The following is a 14,802-nucleotide window of genomic DNA, read 5'->3' on the forward strand; positions in this document are numbered from 1 at the left end:
AATGCAGTTGATGTTCTGGTTGTTTCCTTTGTGCCTGCGAGCCAACGACCGGTTTGCTTTAATGGATGATGTGAAGACGCGATGAGTTTCTCTGCGTGAGCCTTGTAATGATTGTCCGGGAATATAAACAGACTTCCAGTAACTCAGAAGCGATGGGCGAGTGACTCCGGAGATAAAACACGCTCATGCTTTCCTGTGTTCATCCTATAAAAACATGCCATGTCATAATCCAATCAAATATTTGCTGTTGGCACTTTTGGTTCCCTAACAGACACTTTCTTATCTTTTTACATTCAGTATGTCACTTTTTTTATTGTGCCTGGTGGTAAACATCAACATATCTATTTAAATCATACACAAAAGGGACATTTCTTTATTTTTTGCATAAAAACAATAATGAACAGTGTGAAAGTAACACTGTACAAAGAGTGAACAGCAGCCATTGTCGAAGTTTTTATTTAGTCAAATACACAAGATCGGTGAGAGTTAAACCACGTGTTACAGATTCATGGCAAGCACTCGTGTTTTTTTTTTTTTTTTTTGCGGGTCTTGTTTGTGTCTGACATCCAGTCCAAGCGTGACCGACCTCCGGTGTCGTATGTTAAAAAATACCACATTGTGCCCCTCCATTCCATGCACTGGAAAAGCAAACACATTCGGTAGACAAACGGGGAGACGGCTCGGCGATCCAGCGATTTCAGACAAAAAAAAAAAAATCATGTGTGTCCTGAGCCTTTGCAGATTTCGGCATGTGGGGGGGGGGGGATAGAAGCGTGTATGTGTGTGTGTGGGGGGGGTCACACGACAACACAATGTGGGCGTGTGCGGGAGTGTCTACAGCTCAGACGCTGCTCTGTACAGTGAGTGCTTCAAGGTGGGACGAGTGAAGATCCCGGAGCTGTGATTGCGAGACGTGGAAGGAAAAACGAGGGAGGAGTGATTTTTCTCGATATGGCACTGAAGTCCCCCCCCCCACCCACCCACCCCCACCCAAAAAAAAAACATGGAACTGTCATAACAGTTAACACTATGAGTGAGTGACGCAGTGGCGGCTTTCCTCCCGGGCTTTTTGGTTCATCTCTGTTCGAAGTTTAAGGTTAATCATGAAGAAATAAATACTAAATACTCAACATCACATCCCTAACAAAACAAAACAAAAACCAAAACCATGACGTGGGAAAGGTGAAAATTACATCAACAAAGGCAAAATCTTTACATAGTAAACACAATGCGTTGGTAGCTCACTCTTGCCTCCCCTGCAGGTGTACTTCAAAATATATTCTGACATTGTACGCAGCGTGATTCGCCGGAGGAACAAGGAAGGTGGCCGTTCAGTGGCTTCTACTCCTTCTGAGGTCTGAAATGTCACTGCTCCAGGGTCACCACCTCCACCGCCTGGCCGTCCAGTGTCACTGTGTTGTCTATGCGCGTGGCCACGGGCGCCATGGCAACCTGGACGGGCCGGTTGCCCTGGGCGAGGCTGGTGACCACCGTCTGGTACATGCTGACCGGGATCTGGACCAGGCCTGAGGAGAGGGAGCGGGAGACGTTTTAGAAAGTTTCATTAAAACAGGTTTGAAGTTGAACTTTTAGTCATTCTCTACAGTAACTGTTAGATTCTGTGGAGGTATCGCCATTTTTCATCACGTACACTCTGCGCCAAAGAAAAACACTAAAATCTAAAGGTTATTATGGCACTATTTTACTGCTCCGGCACACTCAAGATGCATCTGGACTAAAATGAGTTTAACAACTTGAATTATTATTATTATTATTTGCACTTTTAGTGACAGTCCAATCTTTAGCATGTTGTCGGACTGGAGGCGGCCATGTTGCAAAGGAAAGGAGGAAATTATTCAACGATGGTCCAACTGCGTGTCCTCAGCCCCCCGCTGTGTGTGTGTGTGTGTGTGTGTGTGTGTGTGTGTGTGTGTGTGTGTGTGTGTGTGTGTGGGATTATCGCTGCAGTCACGTGGGCCCGGGGCCCCGCCCTACAGGCTGTCACAGTGTCACGGGCCGGCGAGAAGGTCAGAGTAGAGGATGGTCGTGGCTCATGCCAGCTCCCATTACCGTGAGCTTAGACGCCGAACGCAACAAGTTCCCGGCGCACGGGAATCCGTTTAGAGGCCAGAAATCTTTTGGTTCACGCAAAAGAAAAAACAGATATAATTTTAAAAAAGTGTATTGGAGGAGTGGCGTTAGATTGTAACCGTGGGTCGTCTTAATAAGCCCCCTTGCCTGTGATTTGTGACGGCGTCTAGTTTTGCTGATGCAGGCAGTAATTATGGGGGAGGGGTTGGGGGGCTTTGGCACGGTGACGTACAGCCACTAACTCAAGTGCCTCACTTGAACCCTCAAAACGCTGCTCTTCAGACGCCAAGGGCCGAGCCCCCGGCGCGCTCACACTAGTGAGTGAAGGGTCACTACACGGGCCAATCAGCAGCGCGTCTGGGGCCAGCGCACTTCAAACGGCGCCCTTCACTCTCGTGCGGCACTCCGGTGATTAGCCGAGGTCAATCGCCGAGAACGAGGACGAGGACTGGCTCTGGCAGCTCTATTAGCCGCTCAAGTGAGCTATTGCGGGCAAATGACTCCTTCTGGGTTTTAAGGAAGCAAAAGAAAGTCAAACAAACAAACAAAAGACGTGAAGAAGAAGAAGAAGAAGTGGCCGTGATTCAGGTTTACTGTGCACGTTTTATAGCAAGTCGCCCGGGGTCAAGTGACGCAAAGTGGCAGTGAAATGTGAAACTAATATTTTTGTACACAGTAATTTTCTAGTGAAGCTCTGGGAACAATTTGAACGACTGCAGGAGTAATGAGACTCTGACATACAGTTCACCTTAAAACTGACACGATGTATGGACAAACTGCTGGGGGGGGGGGGGGGGGCTGACAGCTGGTCCTGTGATTAGACCATGCACTGATAATGGAGTGGATCAAAGCTCTTTAGGAGGGTAGGAGGGCCCCTGAGGGACCCCTTCATGCCCCCTGGACAAGAGGACTCTGTGTGTGTGTGTGTGTGTGTGTGTGTGTGTGTGTGTGTGTGTGTGTGTGTGTGTGTGTGTGTGTGTGTGTGTGTGTGTGTGTGTGTGTGTGTGTGTGTGTGTGTGTGTGTGTGTGTGTGTGTGTGTGTGTGTGTGTGTGTGTGTGTGTGTGTGTGTGTGTGTGGCACTGATTAGACGACACGGTGAGTCGGGAGGAGATTGACAGCTGGTGAGATGTTTGAGTTTAACGTTTAAGTTTCCTCTTGGACTTGAAGCGACAAACTCTGACCTGTAAATTAGTGTGGATGTGAGTTTGGCTCATTCAGAGTCGTGTGTACTCTAGAGTACTCTAAAGTACTGTAAAGTACAGTATGGTATAAATCCTGATAATTCAATGCGTTTGTTTCACGTTTTTTCCTGCACCACATGATGACATGCGTGTGCAACTGGGTGTTTCACTCTGATTTTGAAGGATTAAAGTATCATCAGGAAACACTGATATTTCACTAAATGAAATAAGAACATCAGGTCTCCTGAGCGTAGCTTTATATTACAGTGTTCTGATCCTTAGAAAGTGTCATTCAGAGTAGTTTCGTTGAGGGTATCTGATGAACGTCCCGCCGCAGCAGCAGAGCAGTTCAGTGGGAACCACCTTCAACACCACATCAGTAGAAGAAGAGCTGCGTTACTACAGGAGGCGTTGAGGCGCCATCTGTCACATCAGCACCGCTCAGATTAGAAAGGGGCTCAGAGGCCTCGCTGCACTGAGACCAATTCAAAACGCCATGGAGGGAAAATGTGACCGCAAACATTTGTACGTTTATATTAATTTGCTTTGTCACGCTAAGAAAATATGAATCTAACTGAATTTTTTTCTAGTTTATGGCCTTTTTAGCTCCTGCAATGCCAGAATGATTAAATAGAAAATAAAAGAGTGTTTATTATTGGGTTGTTTTTAGAGTAATGTGTGGCTTCCTGTGTCTCGGTATTTTACCCTATTTAGTTTAATGAAAAGCTGTAGATTAATCAGCTTCTACCTCTGTGGCCTTTCGGAGCTGCTGACGTTAAAAAACTTGTGTTTTCTTTGTGCGTTCCGCATCAGTGCGATTGTGCCGCCGCTCACACGGGGGATGAGTATGTACCTGTGGCATCTTGAACCCCTGCCAGCGCCCCCACGGCGGCCGCCGTCTCCGCCAGGACAATCTGCCCTCCTCCTTGTAGAGTCGCCTCTGCCAGCGTCGCTACGGCGTGAGCTGCCGCCTCACTGCAACACACACATTTGCAATTTTAGTTTTTAAACTTCACGCACACATTGCTAGCAGAACCAGCTGGGTGGCGACATTCGGAATCCGCCGTCTTTTCTCTCGCTCACACACACACACACACACACACACACACACACACACACACACACACACACACACACACACACACACACACACACACACACACACACACACACACACACACACACACACACACACACACACACACACACACACACACACACACACACACACACACACACACAATCTGCCCACGGACGTAAAGGGTTATTAGTGAGATGTGGGGTGAAGAGGTAGGAGTGTAGGAGCTGTAAGAGGCTTTTCTCGTCTGGACTTAGAGGGAATCTGTCACATCTCCCCCGAGGCCAGGTGCTGTGGGCCTAACAAAGCAGTTTTTATTAACCAGATCAAACCCGTGGAATTACCACGAGCTTATTACCACGCCGGCTTCGTTATGAATTAATGGAAGCGATCGCAGCTTGGCCCGGTGATGCAAGAATACGGATGGACAGAGAGGAGGGTGTGTTTGAGAAAATGAGATTTTACATTTTCAGCTCGACTTTATAGACGGCACTTTGCAGTTAAGCATGACTTTTGTCACATGTTGAAGGTGCTGATTTTCGCTGTCAACGCAGCAGAAACGGTGGGAAAGAGGCTCTGCAGAGACAAAATGTTCCACAGCGTCTGCACCGAAGAGTAGCTCAGCGGAGGTAAACAGCAAGAGAGCTGGAGGGGGGGAGGGGGGGGAGCAGGGCTCAGGTGGGTGCAGGTAACAAGCCCCGCTGGGAAATACCCACACACACCTGGAATGGCAACCCAAAGCGTCTCGTGGGTTAAATTTACGTTACATTGTAGAATAGCGGGACCTGGATCAAGTTGCAAATCACTTTTTTTTTTTAAAGTGCAAATGTTTGTAAAATTGGTCAATTTCTGAAGTCTCAAAAGCAAAAAAAAAAAGAAGAAGCCAGAATTCCCTTTAAAAGGTCAAACTTTCCTCCTGCGTCGTCATCAAATCCTCCCAACGCTGTAATACACTTTGCGATCCGGCCGCCGGTCCCTCTTGAATACGAGCGAGTGCAGCTGATTTCCCTCCAGAACAACAACACACCAACAACAAATCTCCGACCTACTCACTTCTTCATTCACCTAATAAGTTTCTGACAGCGACTGTAAACCTTTTCGTACCTCGGCAGGAGGCCTATCACCTGAGGTCCACTTCATCCCGAGACCCCAGTACATTTTAATTGCAGGTTATGGGCCATGAGGCCATGAGTGCTAATAATCATGTATTTATCACCTTCGCTGGTGTTCTCTAATAAACAAAATGTTACTGGGCTGTTGGCAGGTAAATCTGAATTTCACAACCAATTTAATGGCTGACCACGTTGCTTGCTGCTGCGATAAAAAGCCACAGGCTAATTAATTAGATGCTGATCCAGGGTGAGAAGTGGTTGGCTCTCATCTCCAGGGGACGGCAGTCACCTGCCCTGACATTTGCCCCATTTTTTTTTTTGTGCACTTCTATATTTCCCTCCCAGCCTGCAGTATGACCTGGATGCAACCGTTCATTGTCTTATTAACGTTTTCTAAACTTAAAGGGTTAGCATTTATACTGGAAATTGTTTGTACATGATTACTGTACTTTTATCAGATTTCGGTACGTTTATTTTTCTGATTACTTTTTATTTCTACTTCTTTCTCCTACTGACATTCTTCAAAGTGGCTCCTTCCTTCTTTTAACCTCTACGAGGAAAGCTTCAGAGCGACAGTGAAAAATCAAATGTGTAACTGTGCGTACATGTACGTGCCCTCCAATGACTAACTCCAGAAATAATACCAGATTCCTTAAAGGGCCCGTTTTATAAAAAAGATAAAAAATTAAAAAATCACATCATAATGGTTTTTTAAGAGTAATATGTGCCAATGAAGAAAATGCCACATCCCTCACTTTGCTTGTTTCACTTTTTATCAAATGTGTGCTCATACAGGCACACATTTCCCTTTATGACATCATACAGGGAAATAACTGCTCCCTCTGGTAGTGGATACTCATTTTGACCCTCCCACAGGTCCATAAAAGCTTAAAAATATTACTGATATAGTGAATAAATTCAGTATAATATGAAACTCAGTTACCTGCAGTGAGCAGGAGCTAATGTTAGCTGCAGGATTAACACAAAGGACCAAACTGAATAACACATAAAGACTCTTATTTTTACCGGCAAGAGTCTGAACTTCTTCAGGAGCCTTTTGTTCCGGGTCAGATTCTGGTTTGAACTGTTATAGTTGAAAAACAGCGTTTCTACGAGCCATAGCGATAAATCCACCGTAAACATTAGCCCGTGGTACAGAATAGCTGTGTCTTCTCCAGGGTTGCCAGATCTGACTTACTCTTTCCAGCCCAAACACAACGTGAAACTCGTCCACCCCAACAAAAACCAGCACAAATCTCAACCACTGTGGAATCTCATGTTGAAACCATAAATCGATCATATGTGTAATAAAGAACAAATCATAAACTCACAACTACCCAAGCACATGTGAATCCTGCCCACAATGCTGCAGGACCTCTGACACCTACGTATGTGAAACCGTTTAGGATTAAGGATGTCATTGTGTATCCAGGTCGGCTTGTCTGCATGAAATGATGAAGCCACTTGGATAACGAGCGAAATGTTTCCAAAGACACATGAGCAAGTCCAGTTCACTTGATTCAATTTACTTTGAGAAGCCTCTTACATGAAGGAATGAGAATACGCAGAATTGAGTGAGAAAGCAGTTCAGTTATCACTTTATAAGCTCTGATCCTCCACAAAAAAACGTGTAGGAAGAGACTTGACTTCTAAGATAATCACCTGTTGAGAGCCATTGTGACCGTGGTGCCGGGCTGGATCTCCTGACTGGCAGCGACGGCAGCTTCTGCCAGGGACGCCACCGCCTGCGTGGCCTCTGATGCTTGAGTGGTTTGGATTGTCATCTCTCCGCCCTGGAGGGTAGCCCAGTTCTGTTCTACCTGGATATGAAAAAAAAATAAATAGAGAGAGAAAATGACTGAGTGTCCCATGTTGCTGTGTGGCCTGTGTTGTGACTGTGTGGTGCTGAATGGACAGCTCCTGTCATACACACAGAACGAGTGCTGCTGAAATAGCGACAAACGAGTGTCCATGTGTGAGTGTGTGTAGAGATTTCTGACGCGTGCGTGTGGTTCTTACTTCTCCATCAGTCACGGTTGAGTAGTTAACCTGGGCCACTGTCACGCCGGGCAGCTCCGAGGCGTCGGCCAGAGTGGCGACTGTGTGTCCTGTGCCGACCTGAGAGCGATGCGGAGTGAGTCGGGGTGAAAAGGCAAAACAAAAGCCCGACTCAAGAGCGCATTGATCCAAACCGACCTGGATGAGCGAGACTGTTCCGTCAGGGTTGTTGATGGTCTGTACCACCGTCTGTGAGGGCACAAGGTGAGCTATACTCTGTGCGGCGGTCAGGTGGTGCTGGGTGGTGGTTGCCGTGGTGACCTGCTGGTCTTCAAAAGCGTATAACAGATCCTCACGGCCGTGCTGCTTGTAGCAGTTCTTTACGATGGTGCGCAGCGCCTGCGTCCACGACACCTGCAGCAGCACACGTGGAGGTTAATGGAGGGGATTTATTACACACAGTGATGGATTTGCTCCCCTGTTGTTAAGAGGCTATTGTTTCCCTACTTTTCCAAAAAAAAACTTTACTATGTTTTGAGCCTGTGTTGTAAATGGAACAGCACAAAAATGATCATTTTACACCAAATGTAGTCTGAGGCAAGCCGATTTAGATTTTAGATTTTTAGCCACTTGCTCAGAATAAACAAGTGAAAAATGTCAGTTATTAATTATAAAATATTTTGGAAAGTGCAAAACTGATCAAAGTAGCGCAATATTTCATAACCACCTTTTTACTTCTTAAAGAAACAAGAAAAAGGTGGAAAGAAACCTGTAAAATCCAACAGCACTAACATGATGGATGATTTTAACCTTGATGTATTTTCCTGATGAATATCACTGCATTAAGCTGGTGTTTCTCTCACTCTTTGCTTCTGCTCCTCCGTGCGGACATCGCTGCGGACGTTGGCCCATGGGATGTCCTCGGGCCACCACACTGGCTTGCAGCTCTCTTTGCCCCAGCCAGGCTTCCCCCTGCCCGTGGAGTACTTCAGCATCTCGGGGATGAACGCTCTGAGCTGCGCCTGAGGACACAAAAGTCACGCGTCAAGGTAAGGAATGGTATTGCATTACACCAAAACAAAGATCGCTGCAGCGCCTCTCCCACACACACACACACACACACACACACACACACACACACATTTGAGTACGCGCGCCCTTGAACGGGCAGCAGGAGACGCTTATTGATCCGGTACCTGCTGAGGTGGTCCAGGCCTGAAAATAGAAAGCAGCTTTCCAAAAGGAGAACACTGCGCTCATGTTTATCAACAGGCCGATCTATGGCTGTGGCTCCAGTCTGACGTGTCAGACAGACACCGTGAGGCCGCCACAGGGCGAGCCCACCAGCCATCTTGTCCCAGCTGAGACTCCAGCACACTCAGTGTACGTATTAATTAAGGACAAGCAGGTCAATGTGGCAACAAAGGAAATCAATGTCAAACTAAAACATTAGATTAAATTTGATCATTCGGGAGAGGCGCTTTGGTGTAGACTCATGCAAGTAATTATTTCATTATTGTTGAGTGACTGTTTAAATGAATGCTCATCGTAACCAAGAACCAGAGGAGTTGCAGATGACATTCCTTGTTAGCGCAGAAGGCGTTAAAGTACGTCTTTGTGCTGAACGTGTGGGTATGTTTTGAGAGGAATGGTGAAGAGTGAGGAGCTTGGCCCTCTGGGAAGCCCTTGGAGTTGAACTCCTGTCACGTTGGGTTGGGCATCATGAAAGTGAAAGCTCTGCGTTTCTGCCCCTGGCTGCTTAAAGCAGTATTTTAATCAACTACTGGTAAACCTGCATAGCCAATCTGACACAATCTGTTTCTCCACAAGTGTGGAGAACCGCTTCCATCAGTGCAAATCATAGACTGAAACATTATCTCAGTGCATGAAAGCCATGGCGTCCAAAAGCAGTTGAGAGGCCATTTTCAATCTAATCTGACTCATCGTCTGCATTAGACGCATCGTGCGGAGCGGCGAGTCGCACACATTCTCTCCCTCAGCATCACATTAAGACTTCCAGAACAGGCGTTGCACTCGCATCCACTAACATGCCGGGGTGGGGTTTAGTGCCAGTGTCCTCAGTGTCCTGGTAATATGCAAGCATCAACGAGGGATTATATTGCACAATGAGGCACTGCAGCGTCTGCCTGCCTTGACATCACAGGCTAAATTTGGTTCCGGGAGAAATAAATCCCTCCTTCCTCCCCCATCAGACCCCTCTTCTCACTCACAACCAGAGAAACATCTACAGAGCAACTCGGCACGTCACACATATAAGAAGAAATGGATCTTTGTGGAGATTGACGCTTTATTGAAACAGCTTTTTAGAAAATGTGAGACCTCAGTGAGTGTCAGCACAGAAAAAGGACTTCAGCAGCAGATTCTTGTGTTTCCACCTGTGGATGATTTGGATGTATAAGAAAGAATTGTGTAAGGCCAGATGGCCTAATTACAGTGGCTCCTAAGTTAAGTGGCATGTTGCCCTCACACCCCTACCCCCACCCCCACTACTAATCCTCCAAGAAGTGGTCCAATCAGACTTGAGGAAGACGGCCATGTTGTTGGGTCCCTGAACCGAACAAGGCTAGGGGGTAATTATAGGCTCAGACTCGGGCCGAGATCACCTGCTACAGACGCTCTATATATCCGACGTGCCAGCTAACCCTCGCTTGGCCGGACTACAGATGGTCCTGAACTCCCGGTATGGACCGGAGACACTCGCATTTTCATGTGTGCGACTTCCAAAGTTTCTCGATCTTCTCCAGAGGGCCAAGGCAGCACCCTGTTTCCAATACGAGGCAGTGAAAACACCCCCCCACCCCCCACCCAACACTTTTCAACCTGGCTTTGCTCAGCTGACTGAGGCAACAGGTTACTGACAATAATCTCATCCTACAACCTCCAGAAAAACAAGCGCAAACTAACACCTGCCCTCCGAGGGATCATCTGGCCCCGGGATTGGCTGCCGTGCTCCTGGGGCCACGGTCGGTCTCCGAGGGGCCGGTGTCATGCCGGCTACTCTGACGATGATCCAGAGAATGCGTCAGCAGCACAGGGACGGCGGCATAAACAAGCCGGGCTCCCCCGGGTTTAGCAGAGGTGTGCCAGTGGGGCTCATGCTGCAGTGAAAGGCCTGTCGGGGGCAGAGCGCTCTGCACTTTGTCCCTCTGCTTAGCACAGACCAGATCCAGGCGGTTTTTAAAGGCAGACGCCACCTCAGCATCAGGAATACATCTGAATGAAGCTGTTGATTTATCCAAATCCGTGGTGATCGTCAAAACATACGGCTAAAAGCTATGGTTTGACCTTGACATATACAGTAAGCTTAGCTATTGCTCATTATTGATGAAAGCCACATTTCCCATTAAGTTAGTTTGCTGGCAGGTGCTGCCCTCTGCTGGTCGTAAGTTTGTGCATTTCCACATCATTCTCTGTATCGCTGTAGTTTCTTCTGGAGTAAAGAGTGAGAGGAGATGAGGCTCACCTGAGTCATTTTATCCACAGACACAGGGATGCCATCAATAGTGAGAGGGGGCAGCTCCGAGGCCAGCTCTCCTCCGGCGGGGGCGTGCTCAGCCAGTGCGTTCTCCAGGTCCTCCAATATCATGTTCTTATATTTTCTCACCTATAAAAACAATGCATGTTGTATTTTAGACAGAATATTACATTTGAATACTGGTTACAACCTAAAAATTCTACTTTGGACAATTTTTGTGTTTTTTTTCCTTGAACATATCGGAGATAAATTGATCAGAATCATTTGAACCGTAACACTCACCACATTCTCCAGAGGAGCGGCACCAAACACCTTGAACACGGGGTTGGGTTTGGAGGGCGAGATGCACAGCACGATGGCCTGCTGGCCCACTCTGGTAGTATACTCATCTAGTGTGGCTCGTAGTTTCCTGAGAACACACAGCAGCCGTTATCTTTTTGCACAAAGTACAACAAAAGATCTTCCAGTAAAAATTGAGAGTGAGTGGAGCAGCTGATGGGAAAAGTTTGCTGACCTAAGCAGACGTGTCTGCTGCCTCTTGCGGATGGAAGGGTTGGACTCGAAGATGTGAGGTCTTTTTCTTTTCTTGCCCGTCGCCACAGCGGCTGCAGCTGCCATGCCCACTGGACCTGAGAGGAAGAGTCAGTTTGAATTTCGATCATAGCAATGAAAAAAAACTAAACAGAAATACATAATTCCAAAACAAAAAACTGCCATTTTTTCTTTCATTGAACCCATGACAAACTAAATACTCCACTGGCACCACCTGGTGGTCAATTGATAACATTACACTGAACTGGAGCAGTTACAGGAGTAAAAATTCATCCTAAATGAAAGAACATCAGTCATGAGCAGAAAATGAACCAGACGGTCTGATTTTTCAAGTATTCCTAGTTTACCTGCAGCAGCCAGGTGAGCCGTGACCTCGTCAGTACCAGCTGAGTTGAGGATATCCGTGTCGTCATACGGATCGTCGTCGGGCGACGACGTGGAGTCTTCCTCAGCGCTCATCATAGAGGATTCATTATATGTGTCCACGTGTACCTGCACAACATAGATTAAGCATCTTTAAATGCGAATAATTCAGGGAAATTATGTCAAGGAGGACGACATTCTGCTCGATCTATACTTATGAGAGTGTTTTGCCAGACCTGTTGGCTGACGGCGCTGGCTTCAATGGTAGTCATGTGTTCTGTTTGGTGTACGGCGTGCTCCTCCATTACGAGCCACCTGGTCAATCCAGCTAGATCCACAGTTGAAATACTGAGGGGAGAAGGGCAAATGGTCTGAGGCCGTGATCTTAATGCAAAAACTCTTAACAGTGATACAAATGCATTGACATCCAGCCCTACAGATGCTTTACACAAGTGCTGGAAATGGTTACACTCACAATACAGCATAGCTGTGTGTTATTTATTGATCATAAACAAAGGCAGGCTGATGATTTATTAAAGAACCACCTGACAAATTAAGAGTTCAGGCCGAAATTATTCGAATACAATGCTGGGTATCATATCATTTGTTTGTTCAACTTTATGTGAACTGAAACAAAAAACCCTAAATAATTCAAAAACTAAAATCCTGCACAGTTGCAGGCTGTAGTGTTGCTGATTGGCCACTAGGGGGCTTCCTTTCATAACATCAGGAGGGTTCAGTGAGGACAGAGTTTCTGATGCTTTATTTCTCCCATGTGTTTCATCTTGTCGAAGTGAATTGGTTGCACCTCTGCAGGACAACACTTCATTATGCAGGTAATGACCTAAAAGCCTGCGCATTTGCTGTAAAGGCACTGGAATAACCTGAAGAACTGGTTTTAATTCAGTCTTGTAAAACACTTTCTGTTGTACTTTTAGAATGCAGATCATGTGTGATCCTATCACCAATTCTAAGAAGGTGCTGCACAATACTTGCTTTAGAAACTTCCCAAGTTTTGTTTCAGGGGAACCCCCTTGCTTCCCACAACCTGAGTCTGAAATACATTACAATGAATGAAGCCAACTGCTGTGTGCTCCCTTTATTTCTGAACTCCGAGCCATCTTTCTTCAGTTTAAACCCTGTCAATCATTCCAGTGAAGATCCCAGCACAGAATAGAAATACTTTATTAATCCAGGAGATAAACTCTTGATCTTTTAAGACGGTGCCACTGTCTCCAAATCATGTTAACACGTGTACATCTAACTCTAATTACAGAGTTAGCAGACATTGCATTGCACCGTTTGAAGTCCAAATCAGGGATTATTTTAAGTAACTAAAGCATTAATGCTCAACAGACACATTTACCGCCTATATAGTCACAGATAAACCGAGTGTGATAGTGTGTGGGCGGAATATGACTCATAAAATGTGACAATTGAATGGAGACATTCATGCAAAGTAGACAAATTTAACTTATTTGATTGAGCACGTGCATAATGAGCATAACATTTGCAGTTGTCTCCTTGCAGGACACAACGACGCTCTGCACAACAAAACGACGAGAGATGTAAATAACGCCTGTGTTTATGTGTAGAACATGTAGTCTGGACGCTGCACGACTAGCGCATAAGACGTATAATACGTATTTTTATTACATTAGGTGTAAGTAAGTAGTGATAATTGCACGTGCGGCACGGTAAACGTTATCTCTCCCTCGTTACAGTGTTGTAATGTTAACATCAGACTACACCGGAGCTAGGCTATGCTAACGTCCTACATTCGGCTAATTAGCTCCGCGCTAACCATTTAGCTCCGTTTCGCTCGAGAATCTAAATTAACTTTAAACTCCGATCCAATGGCACCGCGGAGGTACAAGCTGTGCCCATAAGCGAGGGCGGCTGGTGGGTGTGAGCGAAGGTAAAGTGCGGCAAGGCGAAGCGGCTAGCAGGAAACCCGCGCAATATGAAAGAAAAGTGCTCCAAACAAACAGGCCCCGGCGGCCTGCGACTCCTCCACAGCTCTTTACTGTTCCGCCCGCTAAATGTCGACACGGAGATACCGCACAAAACAAAATAGCCAGCGAGAGCGATGAAGCTGCTGCAGTCGCCATCTAAACAACCCGCATCTTTCACCCCGACGCTGCCGGGTTCGATGATGCGGCTGCGCCGGGGCTGAAATAGATGGAGATTGCGCGGTAGGGCACTAACCTCAGAGCGGCTGCGCTACTTCGGGCCTGCGCCGTACAGCGGGGATGGAGCCGAGCTTTAATGGAGGACAGGACAGCGCGAGCAGCACAGGGAAGAGAGCGCGCAGTGACGCGTTCACGGCCGCTCCGGACTTTAGCTACTCTGAGACACACGTTTATTTTTTCATAATAGTTGGTTTAAATAGAACAAGATTAAAAAAAATGTTTATTATCAGGTAATTTAGATTATGTAGACCAAAAACACGCCACAAGCTTACTTTAAAACGCACAAACTCCTCCCTATAGATAGGGTTTGCTTTATTTTCTGTCAATTTAATCCTTTCTGCATTTATATTAGTATAAGTCTGTACATATTGATATATATTATTCTTTATTAATTTTGTATCCTTTGTTATTCAGTATATAGATTTTTTCTTTATTTTAAACTTTTATTTATTTATTCATTATTATTATTTATTTTATTTTCTTATTTTTAAATTTTTTTATTTATTTATCACATCACCGCAACCATGAACAGGAGAAGCTGTATAGATTTTCCATCTGTTTACTATGTAAACTATTACCTTTCTATTCTTTTTTCAATTCTATCTCTGTATTATTCTATTTCATTCTTTACTATTGTTTTTGGCTTCGACCGGGACTCAGGAAGAGAGATTCGTACCAGGACATGTCAAAACATGCAATGGTATGGCAATAATTAAAATCTTGTGATGTCAGTATTTA

The 14,802-nt window shown here is 45.9% G+C and overlaps 1 protein-coding gene across 2 annotated transcripts; it reads right to left on the reverse strand.

Moving 5' to 3' along the window:
- Nucleotides 1-430: 430 nt before the first annotated feature.
- Nucleotides 431-14,160, reverse strand: nrf1 (nuclear respiratory factor 1). Of its 2 annotated transcripts, XM_080491653.1 has the most exons (12): nt 14,081-14,160; nt 12,109-12,220; nt 11,857-12,001; nt 11,472-11,586; nt 11,240-11,366; nt 10,946-11,086; nt 8,325-8,483; nt 7,660-7,875; nt 7,483-7,581; nt 7,126-7,283; nt 4,127-4,248; nt 431-1,526 (listed from the first exon to the last, which is right to left on the reverse strand). In XM_080491653.1, exons 2-12 carry the CDS (start codon nt 12,175-12,177, stop codon nt 1,366-1,368), a joined length of 1,512 nt encoding a protein of 503 aa, XP_080347779.1. In that variant the 5' UTR covers nt 12,178-12,220; nt 14,081-14,160; the 3' UTR covers nt 431-1,365. The 2 variants fall into 2 exon arrangements, with proteins under 2 accessions (XP_080347779.1, XP_080347780.1); XM_080491654.1 differs by having other exon boundaries at nt 441-1,526; nt 7,483-7,875; nt 14,081-14,115.
- Between the last annotated feature and the right edge of the window lie 642 nt (nt 14,161-14,802).

Source organism: Lipophrys pholis (genome assembly GCF_963383615.2).
Source record: "Lipophrys pholis genome assembly, chromosome: 22".
NCBI classification, from domain to species: Eukaryota; Metazoa; Chordata; class Actinopteri; order Blenniiformes; family Blenniidae; genus Lipophrys; species Lipophrys pholis.